The 21,234-nt window shown below is 47.5% G+C and overlaps 1 protein-coding gene across 1 annotated transcript in view; it reads left to right on the top strand.

Moving 5' to 3' along the window:
* The window catches only part of GTF3C1 (general transcription factor IIIC subunit 1), an 85,460-nt gene that overhangs the window by 13,257 nt on the left and 50,969 nt on the right, over window positions 1-21,234 (top strand). The window contains exons 5-6 of the mRNA XM_030924914.1: window positions 3,319-3,415; window positions 8,050-8,173. Coding sequence (XP_030780774.1) covers window positions 3,319-3,415; window positions 8,050-8,173 — 221 coding nt within the window. The remainder of the gene's footprint in view (window positions 1-3,318; window positions 3,416-8,049; window positions 8,174-21,234) is intronic.

Genomic DNA, 21,234 nt, shown 5'->3' with positions numbered 1-21,234 from the left:
GCTCTCTGGGGTGGAGGTAGGCAGCAATGAGGGATAGTGGGGAGGGGAGGTGCATCCTCCAAAAGCGGGGGGAGTGATTACATGTAAATGTTAAAGTTTACAGTGCACATGGGTTGGCCTAAAGGAAGTGCTTGATGCATGTGTGTAGACTCTTTATTGACTGCGGATCTCCAGGGGTGAAAATCATCATTGCTGCATCTCTGTCAAATGTCCGCCTCCCGGATTCAAGCCATTCTCCTGCCTCAGCCTCCCGAGTAGCTGGGACTGCAGGCACCTGCCACCATACCTGGCTAATTTTTGTATTTTTAGTAGAGACGGGGTTATGCCATGTTGGCCAGGCTGGTCTCGAACTCCTGACCTCAAGTGATCCACCCACCTTGGCCTCCCAAAGTGCTGGGATTACAGGCGTGAGCCACCGTGCCCAGCTACATACAACTTTTGACTCCCCAAAAACTTAACTACTGATAGCCTACTGTTGATCAGAAACCTTACCAGTAATATAAAGTTAGTTAACACATGTTTTGTTCCATATGTTATACTGTTCTTGTATTATTGCAATAAAGTAAACTAGAGAAAAAATGTTATTTAGAAACTACATTTACAATACTGTACTGTATTTATTGATACCATAAGTTTACATTGTCCGTTAACAAGATAAATTGTCTGAAATGGTGGGCAGCCGCAGCTGCAGACCTCACTCTACAGTACACGTCAAGCAATTTAACTTTTTCTTGAAGTGTCATGACTTTTTGGGAGCTTCTTGGGAGCATTTCCAGCATCACTATGGGCCCTTTGTATGGGTCCCATGGTGTCAGTCAAGGTTTATGGTATTGCACTTAAACACGGGGAAAAATACGTGAGAACTGCAAGAGATCACCTTTTTCTTTTTTGAGACGGAGTTTCGCTCTTGTTGCCCAGGCTGGAGTGCAATGGCATGATCTCTGCTCACTGCAACCTCTGCCTCTAGGGATCAAGCGATGCGCCACCACACGTGGCTAATTTTGTGTTTTGAGTAGAGACAGGGTTTCTCCATGTTGGTCAGGCTGTTCTCGAACACCTGACCTCAGAAGAGATCACTTTTTACTGCAATAAGTAATTTACTAGAGAGGAACTGCTCACACAGAGATGATGAGCATCACATGGCTTTTTTTTTTTTCAAGAGAATCTTGCTCGGCTGCCTAGGCTGGAGTGCAGTGGCACGATCTCGGCTCACTGCAACCTTCACCTCCTGGTTCAAGCAATTCTACTGCCTCAGCCTCCCAAGTAGCTGGTACTACAAGCTTGTGCCACCACGCCTGGCTAATTTTAGTAGGGACGGGGTTTCACAATGTTGGTCAGGCTGGTCTCGAACTCCTGACCTCAGGTGATCCGCCCACCTCAGCCTCCCAAAGTGCTGGGATTACAGGCATGAGCCACCGCATCCGGCCTGTCATGGCATTTTTAAGCCAATACTCACAACACTTAATCTTGCCACAATAGTAACAGGAGGTGGCTACGAAGTTATTAACAGTAGTACACTGTTGTATTACAGTTAATTTTATGCAGGTTTGATTTCATCCCGCATCTTCATGTTTGTTTACATTTCCTCCACTGCAAATGGCACCATGTATGGTCTGTAAATGGTTGCGTAAATTTTGATTAACTTTTTATAATAGATTTGTGTATATTTTATGGTAATAAATGATAAAATAGACTAGTATCCACATATATTATGCATTAATGACATACCTTTTTCTTAATTTTTTCAATATTTCTAATGTTATACAGTTTGAGTTTTCTCAAACTGTGCAAATCTCCAAAAATTCTAATATATATATTTTTTTCTAATATTTTTTCAATAAATATGAAAAAAAAAACTGCGTATAAGTGGACCCGACCAGTTCAAACCCATGTTATCCAAGAGCCAACTGTACAGTATTAGAGAGAAGCATCTTTTATGAATTCACATTTTAATTGGGTTATACTATCCATTGATTAAGTAACTGTCTCACCAAACTCTTCACTTGTGTGTAGCCTGTGCTCTGCCAAGAACACAGGGTGGCAGCTGTGGTGTAGGAGAGAGAACACTGGATCAAGTCAAGATCTGTATTTCCGTCTTTGCCCCTCACCTGGGCAGTCACTTGATCTCTTTGAACCACCATTGCCTCTTGTATTAAATGGCTGTGACACAGTGCCTCCTATGCAGAGTGGCTCATATGCATTAACCATCTGTCCCTCCATTTATTCTTTCATTCATTGAGAGGCAGTACAGATGGGGAAGTGGGTACAGTCTCTGGATCCCATACGTGTGCTCTCCGTCCCCCTAGGACTGTAAGTCAAGCCAAGCTGTTGTCCAGCTGAACTGGCTACAAGATTTCTCCCTGCACCCCTCCCTGAGCTCCCCCTAGACTTACACAGTCAAAGGCCCTCAGTGTTTTTAAATAGCTTCCTTTGCTGGCCCTTAGCTTGGAAGCATTGATCATGACATCTGCTTCACAGTAGAAATGAGATGGAAGGTGGCCTCTGCCACGCCAGTGTAGTCAGGAGCAGGAACCAGAGCCTCAGGATCAGAGTGGCGTCCCAGTGAGTAAGGAGAGTACTCGATTTAGAGAAAGAAGACCTAGGTTTGTGTCTCCAGCCTGAACTTCAGTAAAGCCTGTTAACTTTGTAGAATAACCCCCATCCTTCCTCACCAAGTGATCTGTTTTTTGTTTTTCTTTGAGACGGAGTCTCACTCTGTCACCCAGGCTGGAATGCAGTGGTGCAATCTTGGCTCACTGCAACCCCCACCTCCTGGATTCAAGCGATTCTTCTGCCTCAGCCTCCCAGGTAGCTGGGATTACAGGTGCCTGCCACCACGTCTGACTAATTTTTGTATTTTTAGTAGAGACGGGGTCTCACCATGTTGGCCAGGCTGGTCTCGAACTCCTGACCTCCAGAGATCTGCCTGTCTCAGCCTCCCAAAGTGCTGGGATTTTGCCTGGCCCCTCACCAAGTGATTTGTAAGAAGATATGTGTGATACTTCCTAAACTTAAAAGTATTGTAAAAATGAAAGATGTTTTACAGAGTCATGTCATGCAAGTTTTAGTCCTAGAGTCTAGTCTATATGTTGCCTCTAGAAAGGTGGCCTTAGACATGACAGAACCTCTCACAGCCACAGTCTCTCCACCTGTAGGAAGGTAGGAGTTGGGCTGGATGATCTTGGAGACCTAAAAGATTCTGTCATTTATTGTCAAATGAGTAAGTCAAGTCTTGCTTTGTCATCTTTAAGAAACAGGCAGTAAATATTGACTTCAGCAACAGGTTTGAAAAAACGAATTGCTTGGTGTTTCTTGCAGGAGGAGCAAATACGACATCCTCATGGAGAAGCTTTCGGGCATGCTGAGCACACGAACTAACTGTATAGAGACGCTGGGAAAGCTGAGGGAAGAGCTGGTGAGCCTGGGGTTTCCCACGGGCGGGGCTGGGTGTGATCTGTACCATAGCCGGGAGGTCTTGTCAGGCATAGATGAATGATTTGCAACCCAACGCCCTATTCTGGATTTGATGCAAATGAGATTTTCCTTTGTTTATTGTTTTTTTCTTTTCTTTTTTGAGGCAGAGTCTCGCTCTTGTTGCCCTGGTTGGAGTATGGACTGTGTCCTTCCCGGGTTCAAGCGATTCTCCTGCCTCAGCCTCCTGAGTAGCTGGGATTACAGGTGCCCGCCACCATGCCCTGCCGATTTTTGTATCTTTATTAGAGACAGGGTTTCACCATGTTGGCCAAGCTGGTCTTGAACCCCTGACCTCAAGTGATGCTTATGTCTCAGCTTCCCAAAGTACTGGGATTACAGGCATGAGCCACCGCGCCCAGCTGTTTTTTTTAGACTGAGAGAGTGCTTTGTCCTTCATTTAAATTCTTGCCTTTGCCTGATTTCCATTTTTCCCCTGGAGTTCATTCTAGGACCTATTATCAAAGTTCAGAGGGAATAGGAAAACGTGGCATTTAGGTTTACTTCTGTAATCAAGCTTGTGATCTTGTTCCCAGTGGTTTTGTACTGAAATAGCAGAGTGGCTGTCCTGAGGGGGAGGGGAGAGGATGCAGGGAGGAAGGCAGCTGTTGACCTGCTTTGTCTTTGGGCCCTGGAGCAGAGGCTGTGGTGAAGGGAGCGTGAGAGGGAGAAAGGCAGGGAGAAAGGCGAGAGGGAGAAAGGCGGAGGGGTGCTACTTCCAATCTGATTGGAAGGTTTCAGTGGAAGTCAGGAAAGAGCCAATGTTAGAGATGGAAGGACAACAAGATTGTCCTGTGTGTGAAACCAGAACTTAAAACTGAACATTTGAAGTCAAGCTCTTTGGTGACTAGTAATTAGTCCCCTAATGAGTGGTCTTCAGTCTGACCACAGGCACCAGGACAGTCCTTGTTCTTTCCCCGCGTTGCATCAGTGGAGTTCTAGTCTCTGATTTCATTGTTCACAGGGAAAGGAGGTATCTTCCGCATTGCTAGATTCACTGCCTGCCTAAGCCTCTTTAAAGCAGTGGTTACAGTCTGGAGGCTTGTGGGCCAGACTTGGTCTGTTAAAAATCAATTTGACCTAGCATTTTTTAAGAAATTGAGACTTTCCATAAAAATCTAGGTTTCCAGTCTTCCTCGAGAACTGAGAAGCCTGGGTCTGCCCTCTCTCCTGACAGCAGTTAGCTGGAACTAGTTGTGCGCTGGCTGGGTCCCCTGCAGTCCACCTGCTTCCTGTCACCTCTCAGACATGAGGCAGAGAGGCAGGGCCCTTTGTCATTCCATGAGCACTGCTGTTTGTAGTAGGGGAGAAGTGTTTTACTTCTGTGTGTCTGAGTTTACCAGAGTAGAAAATCAAAGATAGACGGAGAAGGCCTCTCAGGAAACCCTGGCAGAAACAAAGGAACTTCCTACCGGCTTAATAAGCAAATAACTGGCCACCGCGTGGATTGATGTTGCTTGTCCAGCCCATGCAGACTCTGGAGATTGAAACCCTCCCTCCTACCAAGTCACTCAGGGGCAGGGAGACAGGGCTAGTCTGGTTTCAGGTCAGCCCTGTGGTCTGTGTTAGCAGCAAGCCTTGACTATTACTAGACAGCCTTTCACTTATTCATTCAACAAATACTTCAGGGAGTATGTATGTTGAGTTAGAACTGTGTTCCACAATAAGATGGTGAAAGTTAGCCAGGATGACAGCAGGTCTCACACTGTCATGGAGCGGTCTAACCAGAAGGGTAGGCGTGTGAACACATACCTGGAAGGATGTAGCCAAACCAGTAGAGGGAGAGGGGTGCTTTCTTTAGAGAACTAGGGAAAGCCTCATAGAGCTGTGCCAAAAGCACAGTTGAGCTGGGCTTTTCCCCACACAGACAGAGGGAAAGTGGCATTTGAAGGAAAGGAGAAGAGCTGGTGCAAAGGCATGAGTTGTGGAAGGCCATGCAACATACTTAGAAGTGGGCAGTAATCCAGAGGGCAGCCGGCACATTGTGTGGCTGGATAGGAAGGTAGGGGCCGGATCAGAAAGGACTGGAGTGCTGGCTGAGGAGTGGGGACTTTAGCCTTGAAGCTTTAGCCTTATGCACTGCTGCTGGCCGTGTAGAAATGAAGAAGTTATTAGCCAGGGGTGGTGGTATGCACCAGTCCAGCTACTCGGGAAACTGAGACAAGAGAATCTCTTGAGCCTGGGAGGTGGAGATTGCAGTCTAGGCAGATGAGCTGGTAGAGGGAAGGGGATGGGAAGAAGGTGGCGAGGTTGTGGCCAAGAGGGTTAGAATTGTTTGAGAAACATTTTGGAGGTGGAACTAACAGGACGTGGTGAGTGCCTGCACTGGGATGTAGAGGTGACTTGAAGAAGGAGGATCTCAAGATGAAGCCAGTGCATTTGCTGGAGTGGCTGCTGCTCACCGAGGCAGCGCAAAGGCAGGCTTGTGAGGCAGGGATCACATCTGCTTGCTCACTGTGAGCCTCCACAATGAAGACAGTACCTGGCCCCCTGTAGATGCTCAGTAAATATTTGCTGAATGAGAGTTGAATAAATAGAGAGATCAGAAAGAGGAGCAGATTTGGGTGAAGAGGAGGCATAGGACAAATCTGAGTTTTGGACGTATTGGGTATGAAGATCTTCCATGACTTTCCCCTGGTGATGTCTAGTCAACAGCTGGAAATTGGGGTCACAGAGAGCTGAGCAGGATTCAGTGAAAATTAGCCTATAGATGAAGCTGAGGCCATGAATATGGATGCTGCCTTTGGGGGGGATTTGGTACGAAGACTCACTGCCTTTTTCTCTTTTTGCTGGCCAGATTGTGCAAGTCATTGATGGCAGCCCCTCAGAAGGAAAGACTACATCATCCTTCCCCTCTTAGGATGGTCCAGGGCTTAGTGCCATATGTCAAGGGCTGGGATCTGATGGATGAGTTTCCATGGGGTCTTTTTTTGGTGCTGGGGGCACGGCTAGATTAACAATAGATGCCATGTACAAGCCAGTGGCTTTGAATGAGCCATATGTGAGTCATCTGTATTGTTTTGATAGCCATATGTTCTGCCACCCAAGGGCTGGAGTGCTGATTAGCCTGGGAGGTAACCACACATATGTGGCGGCAGCAGCCCACAGACATTTGCTCCCTGTCTCTCCCCAGGGTATAAGAGGAAACCTGTAAGACTCAGCAAACAGCTCTCAGTCACGAATGCCTTCTGCTGTTCGCTCCTTCACTGGGAGCCGTGGTAACCTGCCTTACTTCTCCAGGGACTGCAAAATCACATGACAGCAGTGCCCAGGCGGGTGATACCCACAAGCAAAATGGACCATGTGTAAAATAAATTTTTGATATAGTATAGATTTAAGAAATTAACTTTCCTCTTAACTACCATTAGAGAAAATCGGCACAAAAATGGTGATAAATGGCAACTGATCTTCAGTTTCATTGTTGGAGGCTCTGATGGGGGAGCACAAAGGCTGTGACCCCCTGGAGCCGGGTGGGCCCTGCTGAAGAGCAGCTGATCGAGGCTCCTGTTCACTGTTGCTGTGAGGAGCTACAGTCCTAGCATTGGCTGCCAGATCAGCCTTTCAAGAGAAGCCAGAATCTAGGTCTTTTTTTATGTGAAATCGCTCACTTTCAATTTTGGCAAGTAAATTACTTTCTTGAAGAAAAACATTGTATCAATTTTAAAATTTTAAAAGCACGGCCTGCACTGGAGGCTGCTGTTGGTCACCCCTGCAGGGGAGATGTTCCTAGGATCATTGTGGTTTTCAGCCTTGCAAAAATAGGAGTCATGAGATGGAAATACCCATTATTATTCTGTTGTAACTTCACAGACCACATGTAAATTTTTACAATTTTTTTTCTTTTTTTTTTTTTTTTAAACAGAGTCTCACTCTGTCACCCAGGCTGGAGTGCAGTGGTGCGATCTCAGCCCACTGCAACCTCCGCCTCCCAAGTTCAAGCAGTTCTCACCCTCAACCTCCTGAGTAGCTGGGATTACAGGCACATGCCACCGCACCCAGCTAATGTTTCTATTTTTAGTAGAGACAGGGTTTCGCATGTTGGCCAGGCTGGTCCAAACTCCTGGCCTTAAGTGATCCGCCCGCCTCAGCCTCCCAAAGCGCGGGAATTACAGGTGTCAGCCACTGCACCCAGCCTATAACATTTTTTAACCTATTTTTTTCCCCTTTCTTTTTGTCTACTGCCTTTGAGGGCCAGGGGTGTGTGTCTGTGTGTGTGTGTTTGTATTAGTAATACGCTTACATGGTTAAAAAAGCAAAACAACATGAAAAGGTATCAAATGAAATCTTCAGTCTCCACTCCTCCACTCCCGCCTGCCTCATTCCCACCCCTGCATACCCTTCCAGGATCTGGCGAAGCGAATCTCTTTCCCCCTCTCTAATCAAAAGGTAGAATCGTTTATATCCTGCTCTGGACCTTGTTTTGGTCCCTTGACAAGGTAGCTTGGCAGTCTTTCCTCGTTAGTACCTCAAGATAATCAATTAATTCAGGTCCTGAACTTGTGTTCATTTACATGACTTTCTAGTCATTTCAGACATCTTGCTCTGTCTAATAGTAGCCTTTAAATTGTGTTTTGGCAGGGGCTGTGTGAAAGGACGTTTAAGCGTCTGTACCAGTATATGCTGAACGCCGGACTAGCCAAGGTGGTGTCTCTTCGCTTGCAAGAGATCCACCCTGAATGCGGACCTTGTAAGACAAAGAAAGGTAACGCAGAGGTCTCAGCTTCTGTTCCCTTGGCTGGCTGGCTCTCACTTCTCTCTTCTAAGCTTCAGCCTCTCTCTCCGATCACATTCTGCCTTGCAGCATAACGATTTCACATATTTATTCAACTCTATGCCTCAGTGCCTGGCTCAGGACTGTCCGTATAAAAAGTGCCTAGAAAATGTTTGCTGAACAAACTTCCAGCAAACATCTCTGTGGTGTCCTCCAAAATCATACTTTTATGGTGCCAAATAAACAAGTTCATCTTTTTTTTTTTTTTTTTTTTGAGGCAGAGTCTCGTTCTTGTCACCCAGGCTGGAGTGCAATGGTGCGATCTCTGCTCCCTGCAACTTCTGCCTTTTGACCTCAGGTGATCCACCCACCTTGGCCTCCCAAAGTGCTGGGATTACAGGTGTGAGCCACCACACTCACCCTTTTTTTTTTTTTTTTTTTTGAGACAAGGTCTTTCTCTGTTGCCCAGGCTGGAGTGCAGTGGCGTCATCTCAGCTCACTGAAATCTCCGCTTCCTGGGCTCAGACTATCCTCCCACCTCAGCCTCACCACACCCGACTAATTTCTGTATTTTTTTGTAGAGACAGAGTCTCGATATGTTGCCCAGGCTGGTCTCAAACTCCTGGACTCAAGTGATCCACCCGCCTCAGCCCTGCAAAGTGCTGGGATTACAGGCGTGGGCCACCACTCCCAGCCACTTGTCATTCTTTAGCCTGCCTTTGTGAAGTGCCTACCCTGTATTGCATGATCTTGTTATCTAGCCCTGTGAGGTTGGTGGCATTGTCACCATTTTATATGTAAGAAAATTAAAGTGAAGAGATGCTGAGTAACTTACAGAAGGTTAAACAATCAGTACTCAGCAGAGGCAGGATCTGAGCTTTCTAAGAAAGTTAACTTAAGGAACAGACTATGAAACTTTAAAAACCTTCCTTAGGCCGGGCACGGCGGCTCACGCCTGTAACCCCAGCACTTGGGGAGGCTGAGGTGGGCGGATCACCTGAGGTCGGGAGTTGGAGACCAGCCTCGCTAAGATGGTGAAACCCCGTTTCTGCTAAAAATACAAAAAATTAGCCAGGCATGGTGGCGCATGCCTGTAACCCCAGCTACTCCAGAGGCTGAGACAGGAGAATCGCTTGAACCCGGGAGGTAGAGGTTGCAGTGAGCCGAGATCGCGCCATTGCACTCCAGCCTCCATTATATTTTTTTCGTAGACAGGATCTCTCTCTGTTGCCCAAGCTGGAGTGCAGTGGCACAACCATGGCTCACTACAGCCTTCATCTCCCAGGCTCAAGCTAATCCTCCTGCCTTAGCCTCATGAGTAGCTGAGACTACAGGCACACTCTACCATGCTGGGCTAATTTATTTTTATTTTTAGTAGAGACGAAGTCTTGCTATCATGCCCAGGCTGGTCTTGAACTCCTGGGCTCAAGCGATCTCCTGCCTTGGCCTCACAAAATGCTGGGATTATAGGCATGAGACACCAAGTCCACTTATTTTTATCTAGTCTTGATTTTTGTCCCATCCTTTTTACTCCTCCTGATTAACCAGAATCATTTTAAAAGCTGCGGGTCAGAGTTCCAGTAAAAGGTGATAGTTGGAATATACGCATTTATCTGCACTCCACCCAAACTTCACCATAGTGATGAAAAGGGATATAAGAGGAGTAAACCCTCAACTACAAAGAAAACAGGACAGGAAATGACAGCAGCTAATTTTTGTATTTTTAGTAGAGACGGGGTTTCACCATTGGCCAGGCTGGTCTTGAATCCCTGACCTCAGGTGATCTGCCCGCCTCAGCCTCCCAAAGTGCTGGGATTACAGGCGTGAGCCACTGCACTCATCCCTCAGTATTTGACTTTGAAGTCTAACGGCCTGAATGCCTAAAATACTCAGGGCCTGTGCAGCTAGTAATCATTTTTATTTCCTGTCCTGTTGGAAGAAAGGTGTTAAGGAAAAGACAGAAGTAATTATATTAAAGTAAAGAGAAACTAAGGAGAAACTTCAGTTCCTTAAAGAACCTTTTTTGCTAGACAGGCAACTGTAGAGAAAGGCTTCTCCTGAGCCTAAGGTCCCTGGAAATTTAACCAAACTAACTTGAAACTAACACCTCACACCTGAATGGACTTGAGAGTAAGACAGCCCTGGGTTAGAATTCTTATTCCGTCATTATCTGGTAAGGTGACCTTTAGCAAGTGATTTGATCTCTGTATACCTCAGTTTCCTCACCTGAATTATCTAGGGGATAATAGTACCCGCTTTCCAGGATATTGTGAGACTTACAGGTGACAGTAGACATAGAGCAGGGCCACAGGCTGATGACACACAGGCCCAATCTAGCCGTGTGTTTTGTTTGGCTCACAGTGTTTGTTTGTGTTGAATTTGTTGCTGGCATTTAAAAATCAGAAATTTTCACCTAAAAAGTCTGACTGTCAACTTCTCTGTAAAAATGCAATTAGGCAACATTGAACTTCATTCCTTTATTAGCAGTTAGCTAGGCAGAGGGATCTGCCCCATTTCGGAGGGGCTCACCTTCCCCTCTCACCATGGACACCTGCTTCCCACTGTGTAGCCTGCGGCCTGCTTCACGCTGGGATGTCATTTGCCTGACCCTTGAAAGTAAGTTCATGCATAGGACCCGTTGCCCAGTGAGTGGTTTCCATCATCTTGAGGCCTGGTGCTGGGACAAGAGGACTTTCCAGAAGAAAGATCAGCATGACCTACAGCGCAGACAGTGGTGGCTTTGGCTCCTTGTGCTGGATTAAGGCAGCAGGCACCAAGATGATGATGGTTAGGATGTTTAGATTGTCACACGCATGCACAAGGAGCCATTCTGATGGCTGGAGGGATGATGTCTTTGCCCACATTGTCACCCACCTCTCTGCTGCTGCGGTTGGAAACCTGGGCTCATGGTGAGTCCTTCCCTCACTTCCATGGCACGCTGTAGCTCAGTTACTCATCTGTTTGAGTTCTTTCCAGCTAGCTCCTGAGCTCCTTCAGGGTGGTGACCACATGCTTTTCATGCTTTATGTCCTTTTTGAAGGCTGTGCAGTGTCTGCTTGAAACAGGGCAGGCGCTAAGCAGATGCTGAGCAAATTTAATTTAATTAAGTGCCACTTCAGTTACTTTCCATACGTAGGAGGCAAGAGATGAAGGCAGTTTTCAGGGTTTTTTTGCCTTGAGCTTTGTCTTTCCAGTTTGCAAAATTAACATAAAACCTTCCCTCTAAGGCATTATGGAGGAGATAAAGCTCAAATAATAAATAAAGATGATGTATTATTTCATTTAAATTTACACATATACCTGGATCTAGTATATGAATTATTTCTAAAACTCCTTAACGAATTTGGATTTAGGCATCTTTCAAATGCATATTTCACTGCACAGAAGGCTTCGGTGATCTGTTTTGCAAAAAGCAAAAAAACTTTAGTAATGTAAACAGCCCCGCTGAACTGATCTGTTTTGCAAATTTGGATTATTTTCTTCAAGTGTTTACCAGTCATTCTGTGTTTATTAAATTGTGATGAGAAAAGAAAGGGAGAGAAGTAGAAGTGAACTCAGCAGTCTGTCGGAAAATGATCACAGTTGGAAACAACTCACAGAAATTGTGCTCCCTGGGGCTAATGACTGAGGCGGTCAACTGGCTGATTTTTCCAGGTTGTCACAAGTTCAGCATTGAAAGGACTGTGGGGTGAAGTAGCTGTGAATGAGATGGACTCTCTCCTCAGAACTGTTGCCTCTGTGACCCTAAAAAAAAAAGTTCAGTAAGATTTCAGGACATGAGATGAGTATACAGAAGTCCATTGTGTTTCTATAGACCTGCTGTGCACAATCTGAAAATGAAATTAAGAAAACAATTTTGTTCACGGTAATTTAGGAACAAATTTAACAAAAGAAGTACAAAACATATACTCTGTGAAAACTACAAAATGTTGCTAAAAGTTAAGATTTATGTAAATGGAAAACATCCCAGGCTCCTGGATCCAAAGACTTCACAGTATAACGAATCTACTGATTCCATACAGCCCGTGTGAGAATCCCAACTGACTCCTCAGAAATTAACAGGCTGATTCTAAAATTCACAGGGAATGCAAAGGGACCCAGAGAGCTAAAACAATCCCGAAAAAGAATAATAAAGCAGAACTCACACTTCCTGCTTTTTAAACTTACTGCAAAGCAGTAGTAATGGAGACAGTGTGATACTGGCACAAGGGTAGACAGATAACCGAATAGAACTGAGAGTCCAGAAATAAACCACACATCTATGGTCAAATGATTCTCGGCAAAAGTGCCAAGCCCATTCGATGGGGAAGGTGTGGTCAGTCATGAAAGGCCATGACAGTATGGTTCCATTTATAGGAAAGTCCATAATGGGGGAATCTGGAAGTAGATAGTGAGTGCTTAGGGCAGGGGTGCGGGGAGAGAGGAGCAAGAAAGGGTTTGAGGTGATGAGAATGTTCTAGAATTGACTGGTGATGGATGCAGGGGCCTGTGAATATAGTAAGAAATCATTGACTTGTACAGATTAAATGGATGAATTGTGTGATATGCAAATTATATCTCAATAAAGCTATTAAAATTTTAAAAAGTAAATAATAACCAAGAAACCTAGCAGGGTATAGCAAATTAAAGTATGACAGTTAAAATAGCCAACAGGCACAGTTAAAAAGTTAAAGTAGGATTGATGTATACAAGCTAAGAAAAAAGAAATGAACCATATTAAGAATGATTAAAATGCAACAAATAAATCCAAAAGTTTAAAGGAGCTTTGAAACCAAAAGACTGGAATTAAAAAGAATCAAGATTAGAAAAACAAAAAAGATAAAAGGTGAACATGAACAGAAAAAGAGCAGAAAAAGATTGTCAGAGATGTTAAAAGCCTAGAAAATTGATTATGCTGGAGGGAAAATGGTTAAAAAGTGATTAAAGAACACTAGCTTAAAAAATGAATAAGAGAAATAAAAGAAAGACATGGTAATATGGCAGAAGCTCTGTTGAAAGCAAGAACTTTCAAGAGGGGTAAGAGCCCCAAGGGTGTGAATTTCTGGGCTGAGTGACTTCTGCTGAGTCCTAGACAGTTCTCTGGAAGGGACCCAGGCACCTGGGGAGCACCCTTTGCCGGGAACTGGCCTCTTCCCTCCTCTTTGCTCTCCTCCAGGAGGGACCAGCCACTCAGTCTTGCAGACAGCAGGAGGCTTTGTCCTCCCTCAGCAGGGAAATGTGTTGTGTTTCTTGGAAGAGCACACTGGGGACAGGTAGGAGGAGTGTGAGGACTGGGGAAGAGAAGCAGGCTGGAACAGGATGGGTGACTGGCCGTGCGCTGAGGGAGAGGCCCTAAGATTTTCTTGTAAGACCTCTCTAAGGTGTAGCTGGCTGATGCCTGTGCAGGCTGAGAAGGGAATGCTCCCTGCGCTGGGAAGAGTTGAAGGCAAGTGTCAGAACTTGTGAGCAGGGGAAATAACTGTACAGGGTGAGGGCCTGGCAGCAGACGGAGGTATCCATGGGGCCAGTGCAGCGACTGGCATGTTTCTTAGTGAGGAATATGGCCTCCTTAAATAGCGCCTGGCTCAGAGCCCTCAAGAGAGGTTCACTGCTGCTGTTAGCACTGCACAGTTGACACCAGCCCTTCCCATCTATTGATCACACTTCAAGAGCACTGGGGAGGCTGGGCGCCGTGGCTCACACCTGTAATCCCAGCACTTTGGGAGGCCCAGGTGGGCGGATCACTTGAGGTCAGGAGTTCAAGATCAGCCTGGCCAACATGGTGAAACCCCATCTCTACTAAAAATACAAAAATTAGTTGGGCATGGTGGCAGGCACCTGTAATCTCAGCTACTTGGGAAGCTGAGGCAGGAGAATTGCTTGAACCTGGGAGGTGGAGGTTGCAGTGAGCTGAGATCGCACCTCTATTCTCCAGCCTGGGTGACAGAGCGAAACTCCATCTCAATAAAAAAAAAAAAGAGAGAGAGAGCATTGGGGACCTCAAGTCAGCTACCAACTCAGCCCAAGGGTTTGGGGAGGTGATTGACTCAGAAGCTGTACACCAAGAGCGTTTACATAATTTTCTGAACCCTTGTAAACTCCCATGTGTACTATTGTCAGTACCCTTGTTTCCTCCCACAATTAGTGAGAAAAACCTAAGACCCTGTGGGCTTGTCTAGAGGCACTAAAAAGAGGCAAGAACTGGGCGAGATGCCATAGTGTTATCCCATTTTGTGGTCAGTCTTGGAGTGGAGGGAAGTGGAAAAAACATCGAGATGACAGTCCAGGCAAGGCTGGCTGGGCATGGTGGCTCATGCCTGTAATCCCAGCACTTTGGGAGGCCGAGGCAGGCAGATCATTTGAGGTCAGGAGGGAGACCAGCTTGGCCAACATGGTGAAACCCCATCTCTACTACAAATACAAAAATTAGCCAGGTGTGTTAGTGCACGCCTGTAATCCCAGCTACTTGGGAAGCTGAGGGAGAAGAAACGCTTGAACCCAGGAGGTGGAGGTTGCAGTGAGCTGATCACGCCATTGCACTCCAGCCTGGGCGACAGAGTGAGACTCCGTGTCAGCAAAACCAAACCAGACCAAACACAAGGTCTCACTCTGTCTCACCCAGGCCAGAGTGCAGTACTGTGATCATGGCTCACTGCAGCCTTAGCCTCGCAGGCTGAGCAATCCTCCCCCCTTAGCCTCCCAAGTAGTAGGACTACAGGGGTGTGCCACCACACCAGCTAATTTTTTAAAAAATTGTTGTTTTGTAGAGATAGGATCTCACTTGTTGTCCATGCTGGTCTCGAACTCTTGGGCTCAAGCGATCCTCCTGTGTTATCCTCCCAAAGTGCTGGGGTTACAGACGTGGGCCACTATGTCCAGCCTTCTTTCATTCTAGTCCTTCTAACCATACAATCCTGTCAGTACTATTTTCTTTCTTTCTCTCTCTTTCCTTTCTTTCCTTCTGTCTCGCTCTCTTTTTTCTTTTCTCTCTGTTTTTCTCTTTTCTCTTCCTCTCTTTCTTTTTCTTTATTTCACCGATGAGAAAACAGAGGCACACGTCCCTTGCCTGAGGTCACAGAGCTGGGCAGTGCTGGTGCAGGGATTTGAATAGAGTGTCGGTTACTTACTCTGCTGCCTCCCATGTGAGACTAGGCTTAACTCAGGAGGAAGTGGAAATCGGGTAGGTGAGTGCCTGAGGCCTGAGCCTGGCTGGGACACTGGCTAACGGTAAAACCAGCCTAGGACAGTTCCCAGGGGCCTGAGGGTCTGTGGATCTGGACTCCCTTCCAGGCCTTCCTCCCTCCAAGCCAGCTCCCATGTCCACTGCAGAAATAGCTTCCAGTCAGTCCCAAACATCATGCCTACAAAATAAATAAGAAAATATACTATGGTTGGCATAGAAACCTTCCACAGCTACCTTTCTCTGTATCCTCACCTTCATTCCTGCCCTCTCCCCTCCCCTTGCCCAGTAGGCCCCTTTTGCATCTCAGCGCCTTTGCTCATACCCTTCCTTTTGCCTGGAACACCTGTCTTCTTCTGCCTTATCAGACAATTCTTAGTATCGTTTACTGTCCCAACCGAATGCCACCTCCTCTCTCTGCTGTCCCCTGCCTAGCCCCATCCTGCCTCTTTCTCATTTCCAAGCTCTGTGCATGCTTAAAGCAGGGTCCTGAGGGTGTTGTAGCACATTTCCCAGCATGGTTGGCTGGCCCTGCTAGTAGTCAACCAACCAGAGAGCATGCGTTGAGTGCCTAATTTGCCTCAAGTGTTACGCTAGGGCCCTTGAATGCATTCATTCATTTAGTCTTTACTACCAGCTTGTTCTAGGCATGCTGTTAGAGTTACCCTCATTTTACCCATGAAGAACTTGAGGCTCAGAGAGGTAAGGAGCTTCCCCATGGCTGAGCCAGAATTCAAACCCAGGCATGTGAAGCCTGAGCACACTGTCCTTCCTGTGCTGCCTGCCAGCCTCTCTCTCACACACACAACCTTTTGCAGGGGCAGGAAACCTGTCTCTCTCATCTGTTTGTGTTCTGGGTCCAGCACAGAATAAATGCTTGTGGAGTCAAATCGAGTTAAAGGCCCCAAGCACTGTCTGATATTTTCAGCCCAGGTGACTGGGTATGCCACTTGATCCTCTAAGGCTGTGCATTTCCAAGGTTGTAGTAACAATCAGAGTTGTAAAAGCAGTAGCAAACATTTACAGAGCACTACCTCCACGCCAGGTGCTGTCCTAAGGTTTCTGTGAGGAAAATACTATTATTGTCCCTATTTTATAGCTGAGGAAACAGGCCTAGAGGCCATATTACATAGCTAAGTTACACAACCAGCAAAGGCTGCCAGAGGCAGGGTAACACCAGTCAGATTGACTCTGGAGCCCATAATTTAACCTGTACCACCATTGCCCTGGGGTGTGTGCTGCAGCACCCCCACCTCTGTCATTCAGTGTTCCCTGAATTCTGTGCTTTCAGCCTGTGGCCAGGCGTGTGTGTGTGTGTGTGTTTTGGGCGGGGGTGGGGGGAGGTAACACACTGAATTTACAGGACATCTGCCTGGCTTACCAGTAGGACTTTCCCATTGCTTGTGATCCTTAAAGAGGAAAGCTGCCGTGGGGTTCGTTTGTTCCCATCTTGCTTTTGTTCTTTCTTGGGTTGATCGCAGTTGAGAGTGTCATTTTGCTAGGAGGCCAGATGGATTTTTCGCTGGGAACGAGAGAAACACAGACTGTTGGTTCCACCTCACAGCTACTCTGGTTTTTCCTTTGCAATGAATCGTGCTTTCTGATAGAAATTTGAAATTCTAGCCTAGCCAGGTGGCCTAGTGTGGAAGGCATCGGTTAGATCACATGACCACTCTGAGTGTCAATTTTCTTTCTCCTAAAATGGCAATAATAACTTGCAGAAGCCACGTGGTTAGTAAGTAAAATCACTTCCGAAAACACCAAACACAATGGCTGGCTCATACTAGGTGCTCCTTAAGAAGTCACTCCTTCTCTTTTTCTCTTCTGGGTCTTCAGAATGTTGGAATGAGGTCCATCTTGGATCCTGGACACAAAAGATCTATGTGATTCCTTTGTGTTGGACTGCTAATATTAGCATGCCATGTCTTTAAAATGCCTGAAACTCCTCATGCCTGTGAGTGGGTGCTGGTTGTATCTTACCTGCCTTTTGTTCCTGGGAAGAAAGCCCTGTGTCCAGGGACCAGGGCTTGCCATTAGCAAGTCCCCAGTTCCTCCCAGGGGAATTGCTGGTCACTGAGGTGGTAGCTTAAATGGGGCAGTACGCCCCAGTCACCCTGGATGACGTGCGCTTACTTGGGTCTTGCTCTGCCCCTGTGGCTTTTGGCTTTAGCTGACTTGTAGTCTGGAACAGGTACCTTCAAAAAGGCAAGTAGGAGCCAGAGGGATTTTAATAATAGAAACTGAAATTCTGAGGCTGGTAAAACTCTAGAACTGTGGGAAAGGCACACAGGGCTGGTGGAACTCCTTCCGGATGGTCCCTTGGAATCACAAGGCACACACTACACTGTTCCGTCGTTTACCTGCCTGATCTCTTAACAGTTCTCCCCACAAGGCTAAACACTGTCACCAGCCCTAGTTTTCAGGCAAGACACTTGAGGCTGAGGGAGGTCAGCCACCTTGTCCAGGCGCACCCGACACAGCAGCAGGGCTCACAGCCAGCTCTGTGGCAGAGAGTCTGGCTTCCCCACCACGGTGCTGGGCTGCCTCTCCAGCACAAGGTTTCCAAAGGAAAGATGTGCACCAGGCTCAACTCGATGGCTCATGCCTGTAACCCACTACTTTGGGAGGCCAGGGTAAGAGTATCACTTGAGGCCAGAAGTTCTAGACCAGCCTAGGTGACAAAGCAAGATCCCATCTGTACAAACAAATAAAAAAAAAATGATCCGAGCGTGGTGTTGTATGCCTGTAGTCCCAGCTACTCGGAGGTGAGGCGGGAGGACCATGTGAGCCCTGGAGTTCGAGGCTGCAGTGATTGTGCGGCTACACTCCAGCCTAGGCAACAAAGCGAGACTCTGTCTCAAAAAAAAAAAGATGTCACGGCATGGGGAAAGGAAAATGTTTCTGTTATTGGTATGTTGTGAAAGAGCAAAGCCAGACACAGCTTGGTTAAATAAAACAGGGCTTACTTGCCGGGCAGATACAGAAGAGAGCGCAGTTGGGATTCACAGCAGAGAAATCATCTACGCCCTGTGGGGCAGGCAGAGCCACAGATCCCATGGCCAAAACATTCGGAGAGTCACTGCAGGCCTTCTGGAAGCACAGCCGCCTCACGCTGGGCCCAGCCTCAGCTGTGGCCCACCCACAGCACCTGCTCTGGGTCATGGGTGCCTTGTGGGTCCTGGGGCTGATGATGCCTATTGTGGTTGCACAGAACAGCTCATAGCCCTCCCGCATCGCCCTCAGCCCCCATGGCCAACAGCTGAGCCTCATGCTCAGAACCAGAGCAGGGGGGCACCTTCCCACGAGTCTCCAGGAGTCACGCCATCATGACCAGAGGGCAGCTTTGGGGCTTATCCCACAATAAGAGGGGGCCCGCCACCTTGAATGCCACTGATGTTTGTCATGCCTCTGCGCCCTGCTAGATGCTGGTGGTACTATTCAGAATAACTCCCCTACTGGCCGAGTGCATCCACTGCAGGCCGGCAGCCTGGGCTGACTGACATCCTAGCTGTGCCACTCCGTAGCGCCATCACTTTGAGCAAGTGCCTTAGCTTCTGCATCTGTGAAATGGAGCTTACAGGGACCTGCCTCCCTTGGGGTTGTGGGATTTTATGGGTTAATTCATGTACCGCCCTTGGCATGTGCACTTGCTGGTGCCTGGCTCCCAGCAAGTGCTGGGTGGTCATGTTGAAGGATTGCTCCATGCCAGCCTCTGTACAGATGTTGTCTCTGCCATGCTAACATTAACCCCGTGACACAGAGAACACTTGTCATCCCATTTTGCAGGTCGGAAAACAAAGAGTCATACTTGGTAATTTCCCCAAAGTCATAGACATGGGGAGCTGTGGAACTTGAGATGGAAACACTTCTCTGTCTGGCCCTGGAGCCCAAGTTCATCCCTACCTTCCCTCCAAACGTTTATTCAGGAGGTAGTTGTGCCATTTGTTGGAGGCGAGTATGGGATATATGTCAGTTTCTCCACTAGCAGAGAGGTGAGGACGGTGAACCAACTTGGTGGGGAGAAGAAGGGTTTTTTTTGTTTTTTGTTTGTTTTGTTTTGTTTTGTTTGAAACAGGGTCTCACTCTGTTGTCCAGGCTGGAGTGCAGTGGTGTGATCATAGTTCACTACAACCTCAAACTCCTGGGCTGAAGCAATCCTCCTGCTTCAGCCTCCCGAGTAGCTGGGACTACAGATGCACACCTCCAAAGCCTAGCTAATGTTTTGTATTTGTTAGGGAAATGAAGTCTTGCTCTGTTGCCCAGGGTGGTCTCAAACTCCTGACCTCAAGTGATCTGCCTGCCTCAGCCTCCCAAAGTGCTGGGATTACAGGCATGAGCCACTGCGCCCAGCCAAGATCAAAAGCTTTGAAGGCTGTGAGGCTTTTTCTCTTTTTTGCCTACTGAGGTCACGAGTTTACTAGTACCGTTTCTTGCCTTCCACCGTGTTTATTTTGAGGGCTGTCCTGTGTGCCTTTTCCTAGCTAATTAGCCTCTTAAGGAAGTTTAAAAGGAGAAGAAATAGCGCTGGGCCACTGGCTGAGGACGCCTTGGGTCTGACTCCCCTAAGTGCTGTGTTGTGCTGCTGCTCAGGCAGAAGCCAGCATCCCTAACCCCGGGTCACTCAGCTATTCCCAGTCACAGGGACGTTTTGAATCGGGGCGTCTAAACCAAAGGTTTAGAGCCTGGACTCTGGAGCCAGACTGCCTGGTAAATGCCAGCTTCTTACTGGCAAAGGAACATTTGTTTGTGTGAATTCCTCAGTTCCTTAGTGTTCTCATGTGGCACTGGAATGATCACCCTTACCTTCTCTGGCCATGGTGAGGGTCAGTTCATAGGGCATACAGGGAGCCTAGGACAGCATCCAGGATGTAGTACTGGATAAATGGTCGTAGTGTTATTAGGAGCAATAGGTTGCTCGAGTGAGCAGCATGGTGGGGTGGGGGTTGGGAGGGATTTGACTAGAGGACAGTCTAGGGGAGAATGGCGTGGTGGTCTTGTCTTCCTGTGTGCTGGGTGTGTTGGCCACCAGCTGCTAGAGGTGCTACTTGTAGAAAGGGAGCCTGGCAGAGGACCCCGTCCCAATGCCCGAGGCTTTAGATAGTTCTTACTCATGTCCACAGTCCCGAGAGTCCCCTTGTCCCCATATTTCCCCTCCTGATTGCTTAAGCCTCCCATTCTGAAAGAGAGGGATTGCAGGAGAGGGCAGGGCAGGGGCCTGGAGCACAGGGCAAAGCCAAGAGGGACGGCAGGGGGCCCGGCGGGGACCCGGCAGGAGCCGAGGCTTCAGGCCTGTGCTGGGGCCTTAGGTTGCCTCTAATGAAAAGCCGTGTCCTGGGGGACTTTCTGTTGCTGTGAGGAGTGGAGGGGTCAGCAGCAGGTTGGTGCCTCGGGACCACTTCTGCTGGCCGCTTGCCCTAGGCTGGCTCCCCCTAGAGTGTCTCCTGAGGTCTGTTGCGTTCCAGGCATCTCCGGAGTTCCAGGCCCTAAGATGCTTATTTGTGAACTTCACCTGCAAGCCACATGCTGTGCCCCCAGAAGAACCTCCTGCTCGAGTGGAGGTGGCTGGTCCTGACTTTCCTTGGACCTCAGTCTTCTGTGCTGTTAGGGGTGGCATTTCACACTCGCGGGCAGGGTCCTGTACTAGAGGGCTGGGCTCCAGGGCCAGAGTCAGTGCCCACTCCTTGCTGTAGCACCCAGGATTCTGTGCATCCACGTGCTGATGAAAGCTGGTGGAGAAGCTGTCCCTATTATTCTTATGACTACTGTAACAAATTACACCAACCTAGTGACTTCAAACCACACAGATAGATTACTATCTGAAATGGCTTTCACTGGGGTAAAATCAAGATGTTTGCAGGGCAGTGTTCCTTCTGGAGGCTTTAGAAGAGAATTC

Source organism: Rhinopithecus roxellana, chromosome 20 (genome assembly GCF_007565055.1).
Source record: "Rhinopithecus roxellana isolate Shanxi Qingling chromosome 20, ASM756505v1, whole genome shotgun sequence".
NCBI classification, from domain to species: Eukaryota; Metazoa; Chordata; class Mammalia; order Primates; family Cercopithecidae; genus Rhinopithecus; species Rhinopithecus roxellana.
Note: the sequence above shows the minus strand (reverse complement) of the source record. Positions and strands in the feature narration are given on the sequence as shown.